At 47.1% G+C, this 14,802-nt stretch overlaps 1 protein-coding gene across 3 annotated transcripts in view; it reads right to left on the bottom strand.

Moving 5' to 3' along the window:
- The window catches only part of LOC6598909 (MOB kinase activator-like 2), a 39,162-nt gene that overhangs the window by 12,687 nt on the left and 11,673 nt on the right, over positions 1-14,802 (bottom strand). The window contains exon 1 of one of the 3 annotated variants that reach the window (XM_026992164.1): positions 8,490-9,460. The exons of the other annotated variants lie outside the window; for them this stretch is intronic. Within the exon in view, the coding sequence (XP_026847965.1) occupies positions 8,490-9,403 (914 nt within the window). The 5' untranslated portion in view covers positions 9,404-9,460. Of the gene's footprint in view, positions 1-8,489; positions 9,461-14,802 lie in introns of those variants that run through there. 3 annotated transcript variants of the gene reach the window in all.

Raw genomic sequence — 14,802 nt, 5'->3', positions numbered from 1 at the left:
CTAGACCCCGAAACAGAAGTCAGCATTAACCCTTAGAACCTTCCGCAGATTAACCCCACAAAGAGAGCACAAAAAAAAATAATAATTGTTTTTACACGAAAATCAATTCACAGACAATGGCGGGGGGTGCGGGGTGCGGAGGGGGGGTTGGCTAAAGTGCATGACAAAACTTTTGAAGGTTAAGAGGGGGTGGGCGGTCCAACGAATCGGGGGCTATCGGCATCGGCCGGTTTATCGAGTGTCGAACGCGTTTTTCAAGTCCATTGAAACGGCTGACGCGAATGCTGATGCTGACGCTGACGTTGACGCTGACGCTGACGTTGACGCTGACGCCGGCGCTGATGCTGATGACTTGGTCACTTGGGGGGAGGGGGCTTTTGGGGGGAGGGGGCCTGGGTTCGGTTCGGTTCGATCGGTATTCAGTTCTTGTTGTTATTTCAATTGGTTTTCATTTATTTCGTTCATTTTCGCACACCCGAAACGAGTCGAGCGCGTACCGTTATTTATTTTATGCGTTTCTTTTATTGTGGCTATTCTGTGTTTTCATTGATCTCCGTTTTGTTGTATTTTTTTTGTGGGGTTTTTTTTTGCGTGCGTGCGGCCCGCCGTCGGCAGCAGAATCGGAAGACTGTCTGTCTGTCGCGACCGCACGCGCACCTTTGCCGCAGCGCAGCGGGCTTTGGGTCTGTGTGCGAGCGAGGGAGCGAGGGAGCGAGCAGGCGACCTGGCGGGCGATTGTGTGTGTTAGAAGCGGAGAGCGGCGCGAGAGAACCGAGAACCAGCCAGCCGAGCAAATCAGCTGTTTGCTCGCGCCCCCACACGCTCTTCTGCCCTATCTACCTTGCTCATTCGCTCTCCCTCTCTCTCTCTCTCTCTCTATCTATCTGCCGTGCACTCTGAATGAAATGAAATTGGTAACGGCAGTTTGCATTTGAGCTTTCATGTGCATTGCGCAAATATGAAGCTCTCCCGCCCCGCACCGCTCCCTACGAATTCTGTTATGCAAACACGCGTCGGTCGGCGGGCGTCGGTCGTCGGTCGGCGGGCGTCGGTCGGCGGTCGGCGCTCGCGTCTGTCGGTCGGTTCTTGCTGCTATGCCATGCCGAATGACGCAGACAAATGTCCAACCGCTGTCGATGGCTGGGCTCTGCAGAGACAGGGCGACAGAGACCTCAGGCAGATGGTCCGACCAAAGGAATACCCTTTCTTCACCTTCGCGGATAATAGTTCTTTGTATTTCTATTAAATCTATCTATTTATTGGCTTTGCTGGGGCATCCGTCACATGTCTCTCGACGGCTACAGCATACCCTTTGGATCTATTTAGAAACAAGTTCCACCACAATGTGCGACAATAAAACAGCTGCGCGACTGAGCAATATGAAATATTCAAGCTGGGAAAGATGGGGGCAGATGCATGGGGGGTGGCGCTGGGGGCAAAATCGTTCATCTGTCTGTTTGTTTGCCCCATCAGGGGTTTGTGCTTACGTTGTGCCTTTGCCAAGTTCAAAATTATTTAAAACAATTAATATTCATTCTGTTCCGTGTTGTTTTCTCTTCTGTTCTGTTCTGTTCAGTTGTTGCTGCCTTCAATTAGCCTCGCTCGTTCGTTGATGATCATGCTGAGGTCCACCTCCCCCTATCCCCCCTCCCTCCTTCCCTCTCTCTCTCTCTCTCTCTCTGTCTCTGTCTCTTGCGCGTGCTTGAACGTGCCTGATGCGGCATCTTGATGAAGGTGTCAGAAATTGCAGCCATAAATTAATAAAAACAATCACAAAACGGCAAATGGCTCGAAATTTATTCAATTAATCGGACAACGAGAACCCAAATTTAGACGCTTAGAATCTGTCGGCAAAAGCAACAACTGTACGATGATATTTTCTGAATATACTGCTCTAAGGAGCAGTATCCTTCTCATACCAAAATCTTTGTTAAATGTTTCTATAGATCAATGGCACCCCTCCGCCCGCATCTCTCTCTCTCTCTCTCAGATCATTAAATTTCCTGGTGATTAAGCTCTCAGGTTCTTCAATATAAATCTTGATTAATATGGTATCATTAGTGGAAGTATTTTATTCAAAAATCTTTTCAAATTCCATTGGCTTTGGGTTCCATTAAAAAATAAACAGGAAATATTACAAATACTCGTACATTTTGCAGCAGGAAGTCGCTTGCAATTCAGAAAAGAAACCCCATTCGATGGGAGTCTGTGCCGCGGGTGTACATATAATTATTTCAAGAAAAATTGTTCCGACTGTGGGGATTTATATTGATTTTTGCATGGGAGGGGTGCCTAGGAAATGGCGGGGAGGGGGGTGGACAATGGGAGCAGAACAACTCATGGCAAACGCATTAATCTATCAAAGCCACGCTCCATTTACCCCGGAGGGGGGGGGGGGGGGGGGGGTCTGTTAGCCCCTCCCCGGCGGCATCTGTTGTCTGTATGTAAATGTGTGCCACAATTAACAATACAAAATTACGCATTAATCAAGCACAAAGACAAAAAACCTATTGACATATCAAGCGACTAGAGATGGGCTCGTGCGTGTTCGTGTTCGCGTTCGTGCTCGAAAAAAAGAGCTGCACAACTGTACTAAAAGGGAGATTATCTGAAGAGCAAGTACTACGATATGATGGCTTTAGAACAGAGATTTATTGCAGCTTTTGCCTGTAGATCTATGAAAATGCAGACATTTTGAGGTTTCTATCCCACAAATCCTCCTCCCATAAAAACGTAGTATTTTCCGACTTCAGTGAAACCTTGTCCGCTTTTGAGAATTTTCTCTTCGTTGAAACGGAGTTCTTAGCTTAATCCAAAATGGGATTCTTAAAGTTCGTGGTCTTCGACTTTGTTGTCGTGTCTTAAGAGCCCGGCCCGCACCCAGCTCTGTTGGCCAGCTTAGCGGCTTAGAAAATATACATTTTAATTAACTTTTTTCTTCTTTTTTTTCCTCTTTTTTTTTGCTGTTGTCAATGGCGGATGTGAATGAATGGATGGCTGGATGGATGGATGGATGGCTGGATGGATGGATGGATGAGGAGGATGTAGCGGATTGGGGACTTGGGAAAATGGCCAAAAAGCCCCCGATATGAATCAGCTTCTGACCAAAATGTGAACACAATTCCCAATGTTATAGCTGTCCCTCTTTTGGTCTCTCTCTCTGTCGCTCTTTCTGTCGCTTTCTGTCTCTGACACAAGACAAAGCTTTGGCCATAAATTGCAAAGTACCGTTTTGCCCATTTGACGGTGGGGCGGGCACACGGCCAGCATACAAAAACGAGAATCATCGCCCCGCTGAGAGAGCGCAAGCTTCGTTTTGAGAATAACTGCCCCTCTCCCTCTCTCTCTCACAGCTGACGACAGCAGCTGGTCAGGGCGTCTGTGTGTATGGGTGTATGGGTGTTTCTGTGCGAGAGTGTGCCAGTGTGCGAGTGAGTGGGGGGTGAGTCATTATCGGGTGACGACAACTGACATTAACGTTTCGCTGATGAGAAGGTAAGACAAAAAAAGCAGCAGCAGCAAAAAGAGCCAGAAATAATAATAATAATGGAAAGTATTTAAAAGACACAGCGAGAGAGAGAGGGGGAGAGAGAGAGAGATACTGAAAGACAGGTAGATAGATGGCGGATGATGATGGGCCATAACATGCGGCTAAATGGTTTAAAAAGCAAGAGAGAGAGAGAGAGAGACAGAGAGAGGGGGAGAGAGAGAGCCACAGCCGGAACTCCAGACAGCAGCAGCCCCCAAGGTAAACCTTTTACGAGCTCTGTATTTTTTTGTTTTGCCATCGAGATCGGCTTCTTTTGTCCCACTGTGCAGTTACAGTTAGGGGGCCATTGCTTCACCTCTTTCCCCACCTGCAATCCGAGCAATTATACTGAAAATCGGTTCGGGTTGTCATCTTTCTCGTTTTTTGTCTGTTTTGGCATCACTTTTGGCCGCCTTGAGGTTCTTGGAAATAGAAATTTCCGCTGACCTTTGCCATCCCGCTGCTGTGTGGGGAGTCGTGTTCCAAATCTTCTGCCGGATGGCTAATGGACAAATAATTACAGCCATCTGCTGGGGCAGACAGAGGGAGAGAGAGAGAGAGCACCAACGATGTACCGCTATCGTTGCACAATTGTCTCCGTTGTTGACCGAGAGTTGACCGGGGTCGTGGGTCGCCCAAGAACCCAGTGGTGGCCGGCTCTACGGCAATTGTTTCTCTTCTCCATATTTAATTGCCGCCATCAGAAGATCTTCAGAGAGCTTCTTAGCTTAGCTTCTATCTGTCTGGTGCTCTATATTCGCAATCCCGTTAGATGGTGCCATCTTATGCCCTATCGCCCTATCTCATGTGCACAAAATCCACTGCAAAACCGGTGAATGTGTTCCCTGGTGTAGATCCAACGCCCCTCTATGAGAGGAGACTAGAGATCGATCTCTAGGAAGCCACCGATTGCCAGAAACTGTTCTTTGGATCTCAAAGAATGTCATTTCTAGGGTTCGCGGAATCAAGCGATGATCTTACATCCTACATCCCGTAAAATGCTTCCCTTTCTTTTCACAGATTTTTGAAATGCCATTTTCCCCGAGTTTTTCTGCTTGTTTTTCCAGTGAGATAATCATTCGAGTACAAGAAATATTTGCTAATTCTAATTCTTGAGCTGCCTCTCTCTCTCTCTATTGGCTAATTACTCGGTTCTCCATCGCTGGCTCCGGTCTCTGGCTCTGGCTCTGTCTCTGGCCATCAGTCAGCGGGCAAAGGAAGCGTAATGAACTCGGAATACACACGTATTCGTACTCGTGTACCTTGATACGCCTTCTGGCTCTACTAATTCGAGCGTAATCTGGAAACGCTTTGTGTCCACCAGCTGTTCTGCGAGCCACCAGTCATTAAGTGGTCCAGTGCGTGCAGACCCTGGTGTGGGGTGTCAATGAACGCTGGCTGGTGCCTGCTGCCTGGGGCCTGGGGCCAGGGGTCGCCTGAGCACCTGTTCTCGATTTGAATATGAGCCGCCCCAAGGCTGGAGCCGCCAGCGAAACAGCTGTGACAGCTGGCGAGAGACAGCCGCTTGGCAGCAGGTTAGTGGCCAGATGATTAGCCGTCAAATGCCTAATGGATCGAATGGAATATGTTTTACCAGAGAGCCATGGCTACTGGCCACTACTGGCCATATCAGAGCAAATCTCTGGCAAAAGTTGATTGCTCGTAAAGCAGCGGCAGGAAAATAATGCCATGCGATGCGATGCGATGCGATGCGGGAGAGACCCATAAAAGTCCGGCCAGAGGAAAAAATTGGAACAGGAAATTAAAACGTTAGCTACCAGCTGAAGCAGAAACAGAAACAGAAAACGGTAACAGTACGGATACGGGGCAAGACGAGAGACGAGACTCGGGCCCCTGGAGACTGGAGACTGGGGCCATATGATAAGGCCCAAAGTCGAACCATGTGGAGCGAAAAACCCAACGAGGCAGAGTGGATGGACTGACGGGCAACGAAAAGCACACAAAAAAAGGGCACAACAGCTGAGGCAGGAGGCAGGAGGTAGGGGCAGAGGCAGAGGCAGCCAAGATTAACAATGTGGAGACTTGGAGCAGAAAAAAGTGCAAGTAACATGTGTTACACTGTACTGAACACAACTGTACCGCCCATAAGTCCAGTGCTGGGGCCAGCTTTCTTCCCAGAAAGTCTCGAACTTTAAGTCGAAATATCGATTAAGTTTCGATACAATCGATTCTCTCAGTTTCAGTGTGACCAAAGGCTGTTGTGATGGATGCTGGACAGTGATTAGCATATCTTTCGATATGCCAATTTGTTAACAACTAATACCAAAGTGTTAACGAGGCCGATTGAGAAGAGGTCTTTGTGCTGTGTGTTCAATTAGCTACCGAAAGTACAGTTGGCCACAAGAGCTACCACTTCAAGACAATATTACTCATTTATGAAGAGATCTCTCGCAGATCCGCGAGGGATTTATTTTTGTTAATTTCGTATTTGTTTACAAACCAAAGCAAATCAGACAATACAAGACTTTTGAACATTATTATGCAAATTTGTTCAGTCTCCTCGACGTGTGGCTGGCTTTTTGGTTAGCTTTTGGTAGCTTCTTAGTGTGCCATTGACACTGGTTGGGGCTTGTGTGCCTGACAGGTTTATCATCATAATCATCATCATTTTATAATGCCCGCTGCTAGGGCGACTCTTCCTGCTGCTGCCTCTGCTGCTACTCGCATAACAAATGACTGTTGTTATGTGGTTGGTGCCTCTTCTTCGACTTCTTCTACTGCCTCGACAGACGTACTGTTAGTCATTGTTTCGAGTGGCACAGGCACCCACCCCCCCTCTCTGTGGCTCTGCCTGTGACTGTGTGTGTTGCATGCACAAAGGCGACCCCCAAACAACAGAACAAGTTGTGTGTTACTCACACTCAAAGGCACAGGCACAGTCAGAGCTTGGGGACGTGCTGGGGACGCCCGCCTCTGTTTTCCCCGCTTTTCAGCAGCAGGTACTCGTCCCTGGGAGTGCAAGGGTATGCTCGTATTGCTCAGGGATCATCGTCGCTAAACAAACTGTAAGTTATGGGAACGATATTGTCTGATTTCTGAATAGATATCTTCCAAAGTACTTAAAGTCGTTACAATCGATTTATTATCACATTGGGAACAAGGAAAACAAAGCAAGTCCTTGTAGACAGTGTTGCCATCTGCACTGAGAACTCCTCTTCGGCAGTGTTGTCATCTGCACTAAGGAACGCCTCTTCGGCAGTGTTGCCATCTGCACTAAGGAACTCCTCTTCGCCAGTGTTGCCATCTGCACTAAGGAACTCCTCTTCGGCAGTGTTGCCCATGAGTAAAAGAGTCCTCTTTGGTGGCATTCCACGCCCGTCTGTATGCAGGGGCGAACAAAGGGTATCCCGATAGTCGCAATGCCGCCCACAGTCTACAGTTCTTTACTTGCTGTTCTCTCTCGTTCTCTCTCTTCATCTTCGTCTAGTGTTTATGCATGTTCATGCAAGTCAATATTTGGTTTCCTAACTAATTATCAGTTCAGCGCACTCTGTGACTCAGGCAGAGGGGCAGATGAGTGGTGTCAACGCTTTTGCGGTCGCCTCACCTCGCCACTAATTCGGAGAGTTCATTTAACTCTGGTGCTGCTGCTGGTGCCCAAACAAAGCCAAATCATATATAAATATAGCTCCAGCGGGGATGGGACGATGATGGATCTCGGTTAAATTTGGACCACAAGCAAATAAGGAAGTCCTCCACCTCCTGTCTGCCCGTTATCGCCGAAGGTGTGACCTCCAAAACGCATTTTGTTGTGGGACCTTTAGGCCTACTAAACAATACATGTGCATAAATTTACCCACTGGGCTGTTTGCCTTTGTTTCTGTTTCGGTTTCGGTTTCGGTTTCTGTTTCTATTTTCTGTTTCTGTTTCTTTTTTTCCACTTTTGTGATATTTTAATTGCCGCTCGAACCTTGAATTCGCGCTCGCACAGAGTGCTTTTGGTGCTTTTGGTGGCCGAAAACTAAAACTCCACACAAAGGCCCACCGCTTGAGAAATGTTCGTAATTAAAGCCATCAAAAAGTGAGTAAATACCTACATTTATGTGGGGTGCCCGTGCCCTGTGCTCTGTATTTTTGTTGGTTCTTTTAGTTTCGAGTCTTTCGCTTCCTTTGTCCGACCTTTGACTGCGACTGTGGATTTTTCAAGTATTTTCCATAATGCAGACACATTATTAATATTATTATTATTCGACTTTTGTGCAATTGCCTGGCCAATCTCCGCCACGACCTTAGAAAGTTGATCTCACTATAGTGGCAGTTAAGGAACGGCACGGAACGGAATGGAATGGAATGGCATGGCATGGCTTGGCATCGTGCCTCATATTTGGGCTAATGTCTTGGGTCTGTCTTTTCGTAACTCGGAAATATTCTTGGTGTTCTTTTAAGCTAATTTTCTGGCTAATGACAAATTCAATGGACAGCTTCTGTTCCATTTTCTATTTATATTTTGAGGTTAAGATCACTGCGGTCTTGGAGTACAGTACGTTGTAATTGTCTAGTTTTCATCACCTATTTAACAGTTCACAAGGTTCGGAGGGGATCCACAGACAAGTTCTTTGTTGGAACAAACGAAATCCAGAAGTAAATACCCTGCAAAGCTGTGGGCTAATAGAGTCTTCAAGTGTAAACACATTAAAAGAGAGCCCATAGTCTTGTAAGTATTGATTTTCTTATAGAAGAAACCATTAAACGCTGAGAAAACGTTTGCTTTGGTCTTTCAATTTCACTTCATCTTCATTTTGGATACTTTTGGAACGTTTTTCCTTCTCTTCTCTATAAATATGCAATATTTGCATCACTTTAACAAAGAATCAGGGCTATGGGAGCTGAGGAATAGGAATCCCCCCTGCTTATCCATCATTATCATGGCTGGGGAATCACTTATATACACTATATGATATTATAGATTCATATGGGGGTTTTTCAAAAGGCAACTTACGCAACGAGGCCGCCGAGAAAGGCCACTGGACCGCCGCCTATGAGGCGGATCTTGCGGTGGCAGGAATCGAAGAGCGAGGTTCGGGTGGGCGCCTGCGATGTGGGTGACATGATCGATGTGGGGCCACTGCTGCTGCTGTTGTTGCCGCTTCCTGACCTGTTAATGAGCAGCTGTTGCTGTTGTTGTTGCTGTTGCTGTGTTGTTGCTTTCCACGCTGTTGCTGTTGCTGTTGCTGCTGCTGTTTGCTGTTGCTCGCTGGTTTTGCAATTGTAATTACTTAGGTAGTTGTTGTTGTTGCCACTTGTGTCTCTATAAGGCGTGCTGCTATGATGGTTAATGCAACTGTTTGAGAGACTGCTGCCGCTGCTGATGCTGCGACAACTGTCGTCGTCGTCTGTCGAGGTTGCGGCTGCCGCTGCCGTTGCCGCTGCTGTTGGTGCCACCGGTGATGTGGCTGTGGCTGTGGCGACTATCGTTGTCGCTGTCTTTGGCTTCTTGTGGCGCCTTAGGGCTGCTGCTAGATTGTAGCTGCAGGACTCCTTCTTCTTCTTGGTCTTCAGCGGCAATGCCTCCTCTCCGCCAGCTATGGTCGCCGCCAGCAACAGAAGACACTTGTCGCTCGAGTGTGGCGAAGGTGCCTGTTGCTGCCGCTGCCGCTGCTGGAAATAATATTCTGCTTCTGCCTCGGCCTCTGCCTCTCCGTGTGGCGATGTCAGCTGTCGTTGGAGCTTTTGCTGCTGCTGCCTGAGCTTTTGCAACAGAGATGTCTTGCTGCGATGCTGCTGCTGCTGCTGCTTTCCGCTGGCTGCTGCTGCCGCTGCCGCTGTCGCTGCTGACGTCGTCGTTGTTGTTGCTGGGGTTTTCGTTCCGAAGCCGAGTTCCACGATGTGCTGTGTGGGCGCTCTCAACATCATTCACTGTCACTTTTCTCCTTTACTGATTTTCTGTTTTACTTTTTCGTCTCTGCTTATCGTCTTCTTTTCTTTTCGTTTTTGTCACTGTGTTTTTGTTGTTTTTGTTGCTTTTGCGATTAACTTACTTTTGCACACATTTAAATTTTATTCAATTTCTGTTTTTTTTTTCTGTTTCTTTTTCAAGCTTCAAACTTTCTTCTAAACAAAAATATAAAAAAAGCATTTAGCGAACTTTCAACTTTGTTTCACGGATTCCCTTTTGCGTGCTTTTCGCCATTCAAAACTTCTCGAGACTCGCATGTGTGTGTGAGAGTGTGTGTGTGTGTGTGTGTGTGTGTGTCATTCATAGGCTTCAAATTTTTCCACATTTGAGCGAAAAACCCCCCACTCCCCACAAGAATGGCACAGTGGGACGGGGTACGTTGGAAAACCAGAAAAATATGGGGGGCCATCAGGAAATTTCAAAAACCAGATAAACATTAAAACAATTCATGGAATGAGAAACATTAAGAAACTATCGAACTAACTATCGCATATTATATTCGATAGCCATCCGATATGCGCTAGGATCCTTCACTTAGAGACCTTTCATTTATTGTAAAAGTTTCCCATAAGAGATAGGCCCCTATAAACAATCGCCACTTATCGATGGTAAGGAGTGTTATCGATAAACATCACAAGATCTTTCTAGGATCTTTTACTTACAGACCTTTCATCCTTGTAAAAATGTGCCATAAGAGAAAGGCCCCTATAAACAATCGCCACTAATCGATAGTAAGGAATGTTATCGATAACTCAATAAGTGTATCCAAATCCCAAGTCCAAGAACCAAGTCTAAAACCATCCCAAAACATTCAATTTCTGGGAAATGTCGCCGCTATTTCGTTTGATCCCATTCCTATAATCGTACTCTCCAAAGATCTCCACCAGCCTGCAGTTGATGGCATATCGCAATCGATGGCTATAAATATGATATTGCCGTATTTCCCAGATTCCCCACAAGTTGAACGAAAGCGCTAATCCACAAGGTAATCCCCCGACCGTCGTCCGCCCCATTCGAATGTTCTGGACAAGTTTTGTAATAAATTTTGTTCCGTTGCTAATCGCCCGTACACTCCGTAAATGCGAACCACAGTGCACCATGTGCTCTCCCGCTCTTGTATTCAATATTTAGTTTTTATATACATATTTTACATACGAATTTGCTCGAAATACACACATGTCTCTCGTGTGTATTTTATTTCTATATATTTGTCGTTAGAAAACGCGGATCGCGTGAGTTTTTCGACACAAGCCAAAAGCCAAAGGCAAAAACAAAATCCAAAAAGGCGAGAGAGCGACGGAGCGACAGAGGGACAGAGAGGGGGTGAGAGAGGGAGAGGGAGGCCCCATTTGGCAATATGCGAGTGAGTAGGCGCGTGCGATGGATCGGATGGGATGGAATGGGATGGGGCGATGGTTGTTGCCTCCAAATCCGCTTATATGTTAATTAGATTTACTACAAAAATACAGAGAAATGAATTATAAGTTTCTTCTGATTTGTGTTTCACCCCTCCCACCTGCCCCCTCCCCCAAATACTCATACATATGCGTTAAGGCCAAGTTTAAAGCATTAATTGTAGGGGCAGGCAGGCAGCAGCACATAAGAAATGGTATGATAATGTGCTGGTGCTGTGCTGTTCCTTTTTCTTGCCTCAAAGAAGAAAAAGAAAGTAAAAGGCGGCGTCATCCAAATGCTTACGCAATCTCCAGCCGAGGCGCAGAAAAAAAAAACGCCAGCGAAACGACACGACAAAGCAAAATTAAAACACATCATTAAAGAAGGGCAAGAAGAAGGCGGCCAGAAGGCAGGCAGAAGGCAGGGGTCTCTGCGGAGGCGCAGAGGAGGCCACACTCTTGTGGCATTATGATATTGAGTGCAGCAGGAGTCGCCACCAGTTGGGACCCGGGGGACACCCGGATAACCTTCACCCAAATATCCGCCCCGCCACAGAGCACGAGGGGCACGAGGCACGGGGCACGAGGCACGTGTACGAATACGATTGCGAGGTATGCAATGCCATGGATTGGTCCATCCATGGGTTTGAAAGTGAAGGCCTGGCCAAATAAATGAGTTGGAACAGATTCTTGCCGCAAATGCCGGAGAGAGAGCTCGCTTGATAAAAGCCACGCCGGAAGCTTCTGTCCAACGGCAGTAAGCCCCTGCGTAAGCTCTGGAGATTACGGTATCACTTGGCAAAAATATGACACATGGGTCTCGTTTCGTTTCGTTTTTTTTCTGCATATGCAACAGAATTTCCCGGCACATGCCATATACGAGAAAAAGCTTATCAGCTGGCTCCCGCATGGACCATCGTACCATCGGACCATCGGACCACCGCACAACGTGCCTGATGTGCGGTGTGGATTCAGTGATTCAATGATTCAGTGGCAGTGGCAAGCTCTCTGGGAGGGGCGGGGGCACGAGACAAGGCTAGTACGGAAAAGTAAAAGAAAAAGGTGTGAAAAATAGAATGGCCTCAGAGTTTTGACACTTAGTAACTTTCACAACGGACGGGCCGTACCAAAGATTGAATTGTATCTCGGGGCGGCCTGGATGATGGGTGGAGTTTTTGCCAGAAAATTGAAAGTGTGCTGTGTCTTACGGATCATTTGGGAGATCATAAAGCACTTCTAAAACTTTCTACCAGAGCAGCTCTTAATTTGCGAATTACATGCTCTCCCGAGTGATCTGCCAGTCACGTCGCGACGTTAGAATTAAGTCACTCCGGCAACCATGAAAGTTTCCAAAGAAACAAAAGCCTCGTGGAGCCTCTGATCCATGATAATGATGATGATGACACTGTGCATTTTTTTTTTTTGTGGATTTGGGGGAGGAAAAATCCATAGTTTCTGTGGTAGAAAATGGGGCGGGGGGGGGCTGTGCGGCACACGCTTCGAGAATTTTTAAAATGAAAGTTCGTGCCTCTTCCACGGTTGACAAAGCATGCGGAAATCTCGAGAAATATAAAGCGCTTAAGAGCAAAAAATAAAAGCAAAGAAGTCTCCCCATCCCACAGCCCCACCCCCCACCCCCCAGCCCCAGTCTAGCCAAGAAAAAAAAAAAAGAAGAAATAATTATATTTATTTTAATGTGTTTTCTTTTTCTTTTCTTTGGTCGGGCGGCTGCTGCTGGTTGCCTTTTCCTCTGTTTTCCGTGTTTATCCACACAGCAGCTGTCGTTTTCCACAGCCCGGCATTACTGTGAATTTTCAATTAAGCCAAGCACTGCCTCCCCGCCCGAGAGCCCCCCCGAAAGCCGCCTGTCTGCCTGCGTGCCTGGCCAACAGTTCTCTCTATCCATTCCTTTTCAATGCGGCTGCGGAAAAATGATGAAAGCTTTCTCTCTATCCGTACCCTATCCGCCAGTATCCAGTATCCCCCCCCTTTCGACGCTTCAGCGCTCCTCCGCCCTGCGGGCAGACGAAAGGGAAGGGCCAGAAGTGTCATGGAGTGGCAAGGTTATGCGTTGTGCATAAGCAATTAGCTTTGCGGTTTCCACTACTCGGATGATGCCCCGCTTTGGGGTCACACACACACAGACACCCGTACACCCGTACGAGTAGCACTCCAGGCAGTGTGTAGAAATGGAAATTGATTTGGCGGAACTCTCAGTTCTTCGATCATTACACAAAAGAGAGAACATGAACATCCATTACTGATCCGATCCGATCTGAGCTGAGCTGGAACTTATTTCAACACAAAATTGCTTCACAGACGGTCTAGTTTTTGTGGCTGTACACGTTGGATTATCACCTTCGAAGGTGACTCTAAATAGGTGCGATTAAAGCTTCCGATAATTCCCATATGGTCTAGTGACTTGGATACCAAATCAGAGCCAATCAGTACAGATCTTGCTGGCAATTAGCCAAGCCCCCGTTTCCAAGGGCTCGACCCCGCACCATCACCAGCACCAGATGATAGATCGACGGCCCATAAATGTACTTGAAAAGTACGTTCGAGGCGGTGCGTTCAGCGATTGCAGCAATTTTCACACTCCGAAGGCCGCGCACAATTGCCTGATGGCTGGAACGAGCACATATGCAAATGGGAGTGCATCTAAGAGACAAAAGAGAGAAAGATACAAAGCGGAAAGCCAATCCATGGATCGATCTGTGGGGATCTACGTGCTGTGCTCGCTGGATCGCTCGTTGGCTCGTTGGCTCGAACGTTTCAATCCGCGGCTGTGGCTGTCATTTAAACCGAGGCGAAACCTGAGCGATTGCAGAGCCCGCGATGTTCTCACGGCGAGTTACACAAAACGCCGCACATCACGTTTCCAGCATTAATGGGAATGTCTGTCTGTCCGTCCGTCCGTCTGTCTGGCTATTGCTCCACTCCAATCCAATCTCCAGTGTACTCCACCACTCCTCCTCCTCCTCTCTATAAGCCACGGTGTACTCCACCTCCTCCCCTCCATACGCCATGGTGTACACCTCTTTCTCTCTCTCTCTCTCTCTCTCTCCCGCTAAGCCACAGTGTACTCCTCTCTCTCTCTGTACGCCACACTGTACTCCAATCCATTCCCTCGACTCCATTCACGACGGCGCTCCTCGCTCAGCTCTCAGGCCCCGCCATAAACTTGTGTAGAGCCCAAAACGTGAGAGAAATAAGAAAGGAAAAAAAAAACAAAAAAAAATACAAGTAAAGAAGAGACTCTGCAGAAATTACCAAAAAGAGAAGAGAAGAGAAACAATAAAAATAAATGCTCGTAGACCCAATTAAATCGTGTTACAAACCCCAAAAGTGGGGACTATGCTACGGGTATACCCTGTAGATGTGTGTAAGTCGCGCTAATTAAGCAAATTAGTAAAAAACAACAAAATGGAAATGGAAATGGAAAAAAAAATGAGAAACAATATGCGCTGCGGTCAGCGGCGTCTCGTCTCGTCTCGTCTGCCTTTCTACCCCACTTTTGTGGGGGGGGGCCGCTGCCTCTCTGGGGCGCATTGTCAACATTTTGACCCATAAAATTTCCCACCAAAATTATAGTAATTTTCGCTAACTCAATTTGATGAACGAAAACGAAAAACAACACGAGGGAAAACCAGGAGATACATAGATACTCGTAAAATTATAGGAAAAGTGGACCCAGAGGCGGACGCTGTGCGGCTTCGTTTCTGTGTTTCTGTGGGAGTCGAGCGATTGCCGATTGCAAAAGTAGCCGAAAATTGTTTTGTTGCAAAGAGGGGAAAATGGAGGAAAAACCAAGGCAATTTTCACTATCCAGTTACCGGGGCTTCTTTTTGGTCTGGTTGAAGATGCCGCCGCATCGGGCACAACCGCATAATTACGATGGGGAGGTGGGGGTAGGGGCATGGAGGGGAAATGGGAGGAATACATTATGTTTTACGGCTGAT

Source organism: Drosophila persimilis, unplaced genomic scaffold (assembly GCF_003286085.1).
Source record: "Drosophila persimilis strain 14011-0111.01,24,50 unplaced genomic scaffold, DperRS2 tig00000700-arrow-arrow-pilon, whole genome shotgun sequence".
Lineage (NCBI taxonomy): Eukaryota > Metazoa > Arthropoda > Insecta > Diptera > Drosophilidae > Drosophila > Drosophila persimilis.
The sequence above is the reverse complement of the archived record's forward strand: the minus strand, read 5'-3'. Positions and strand labels throughout refer to the sequence as shown.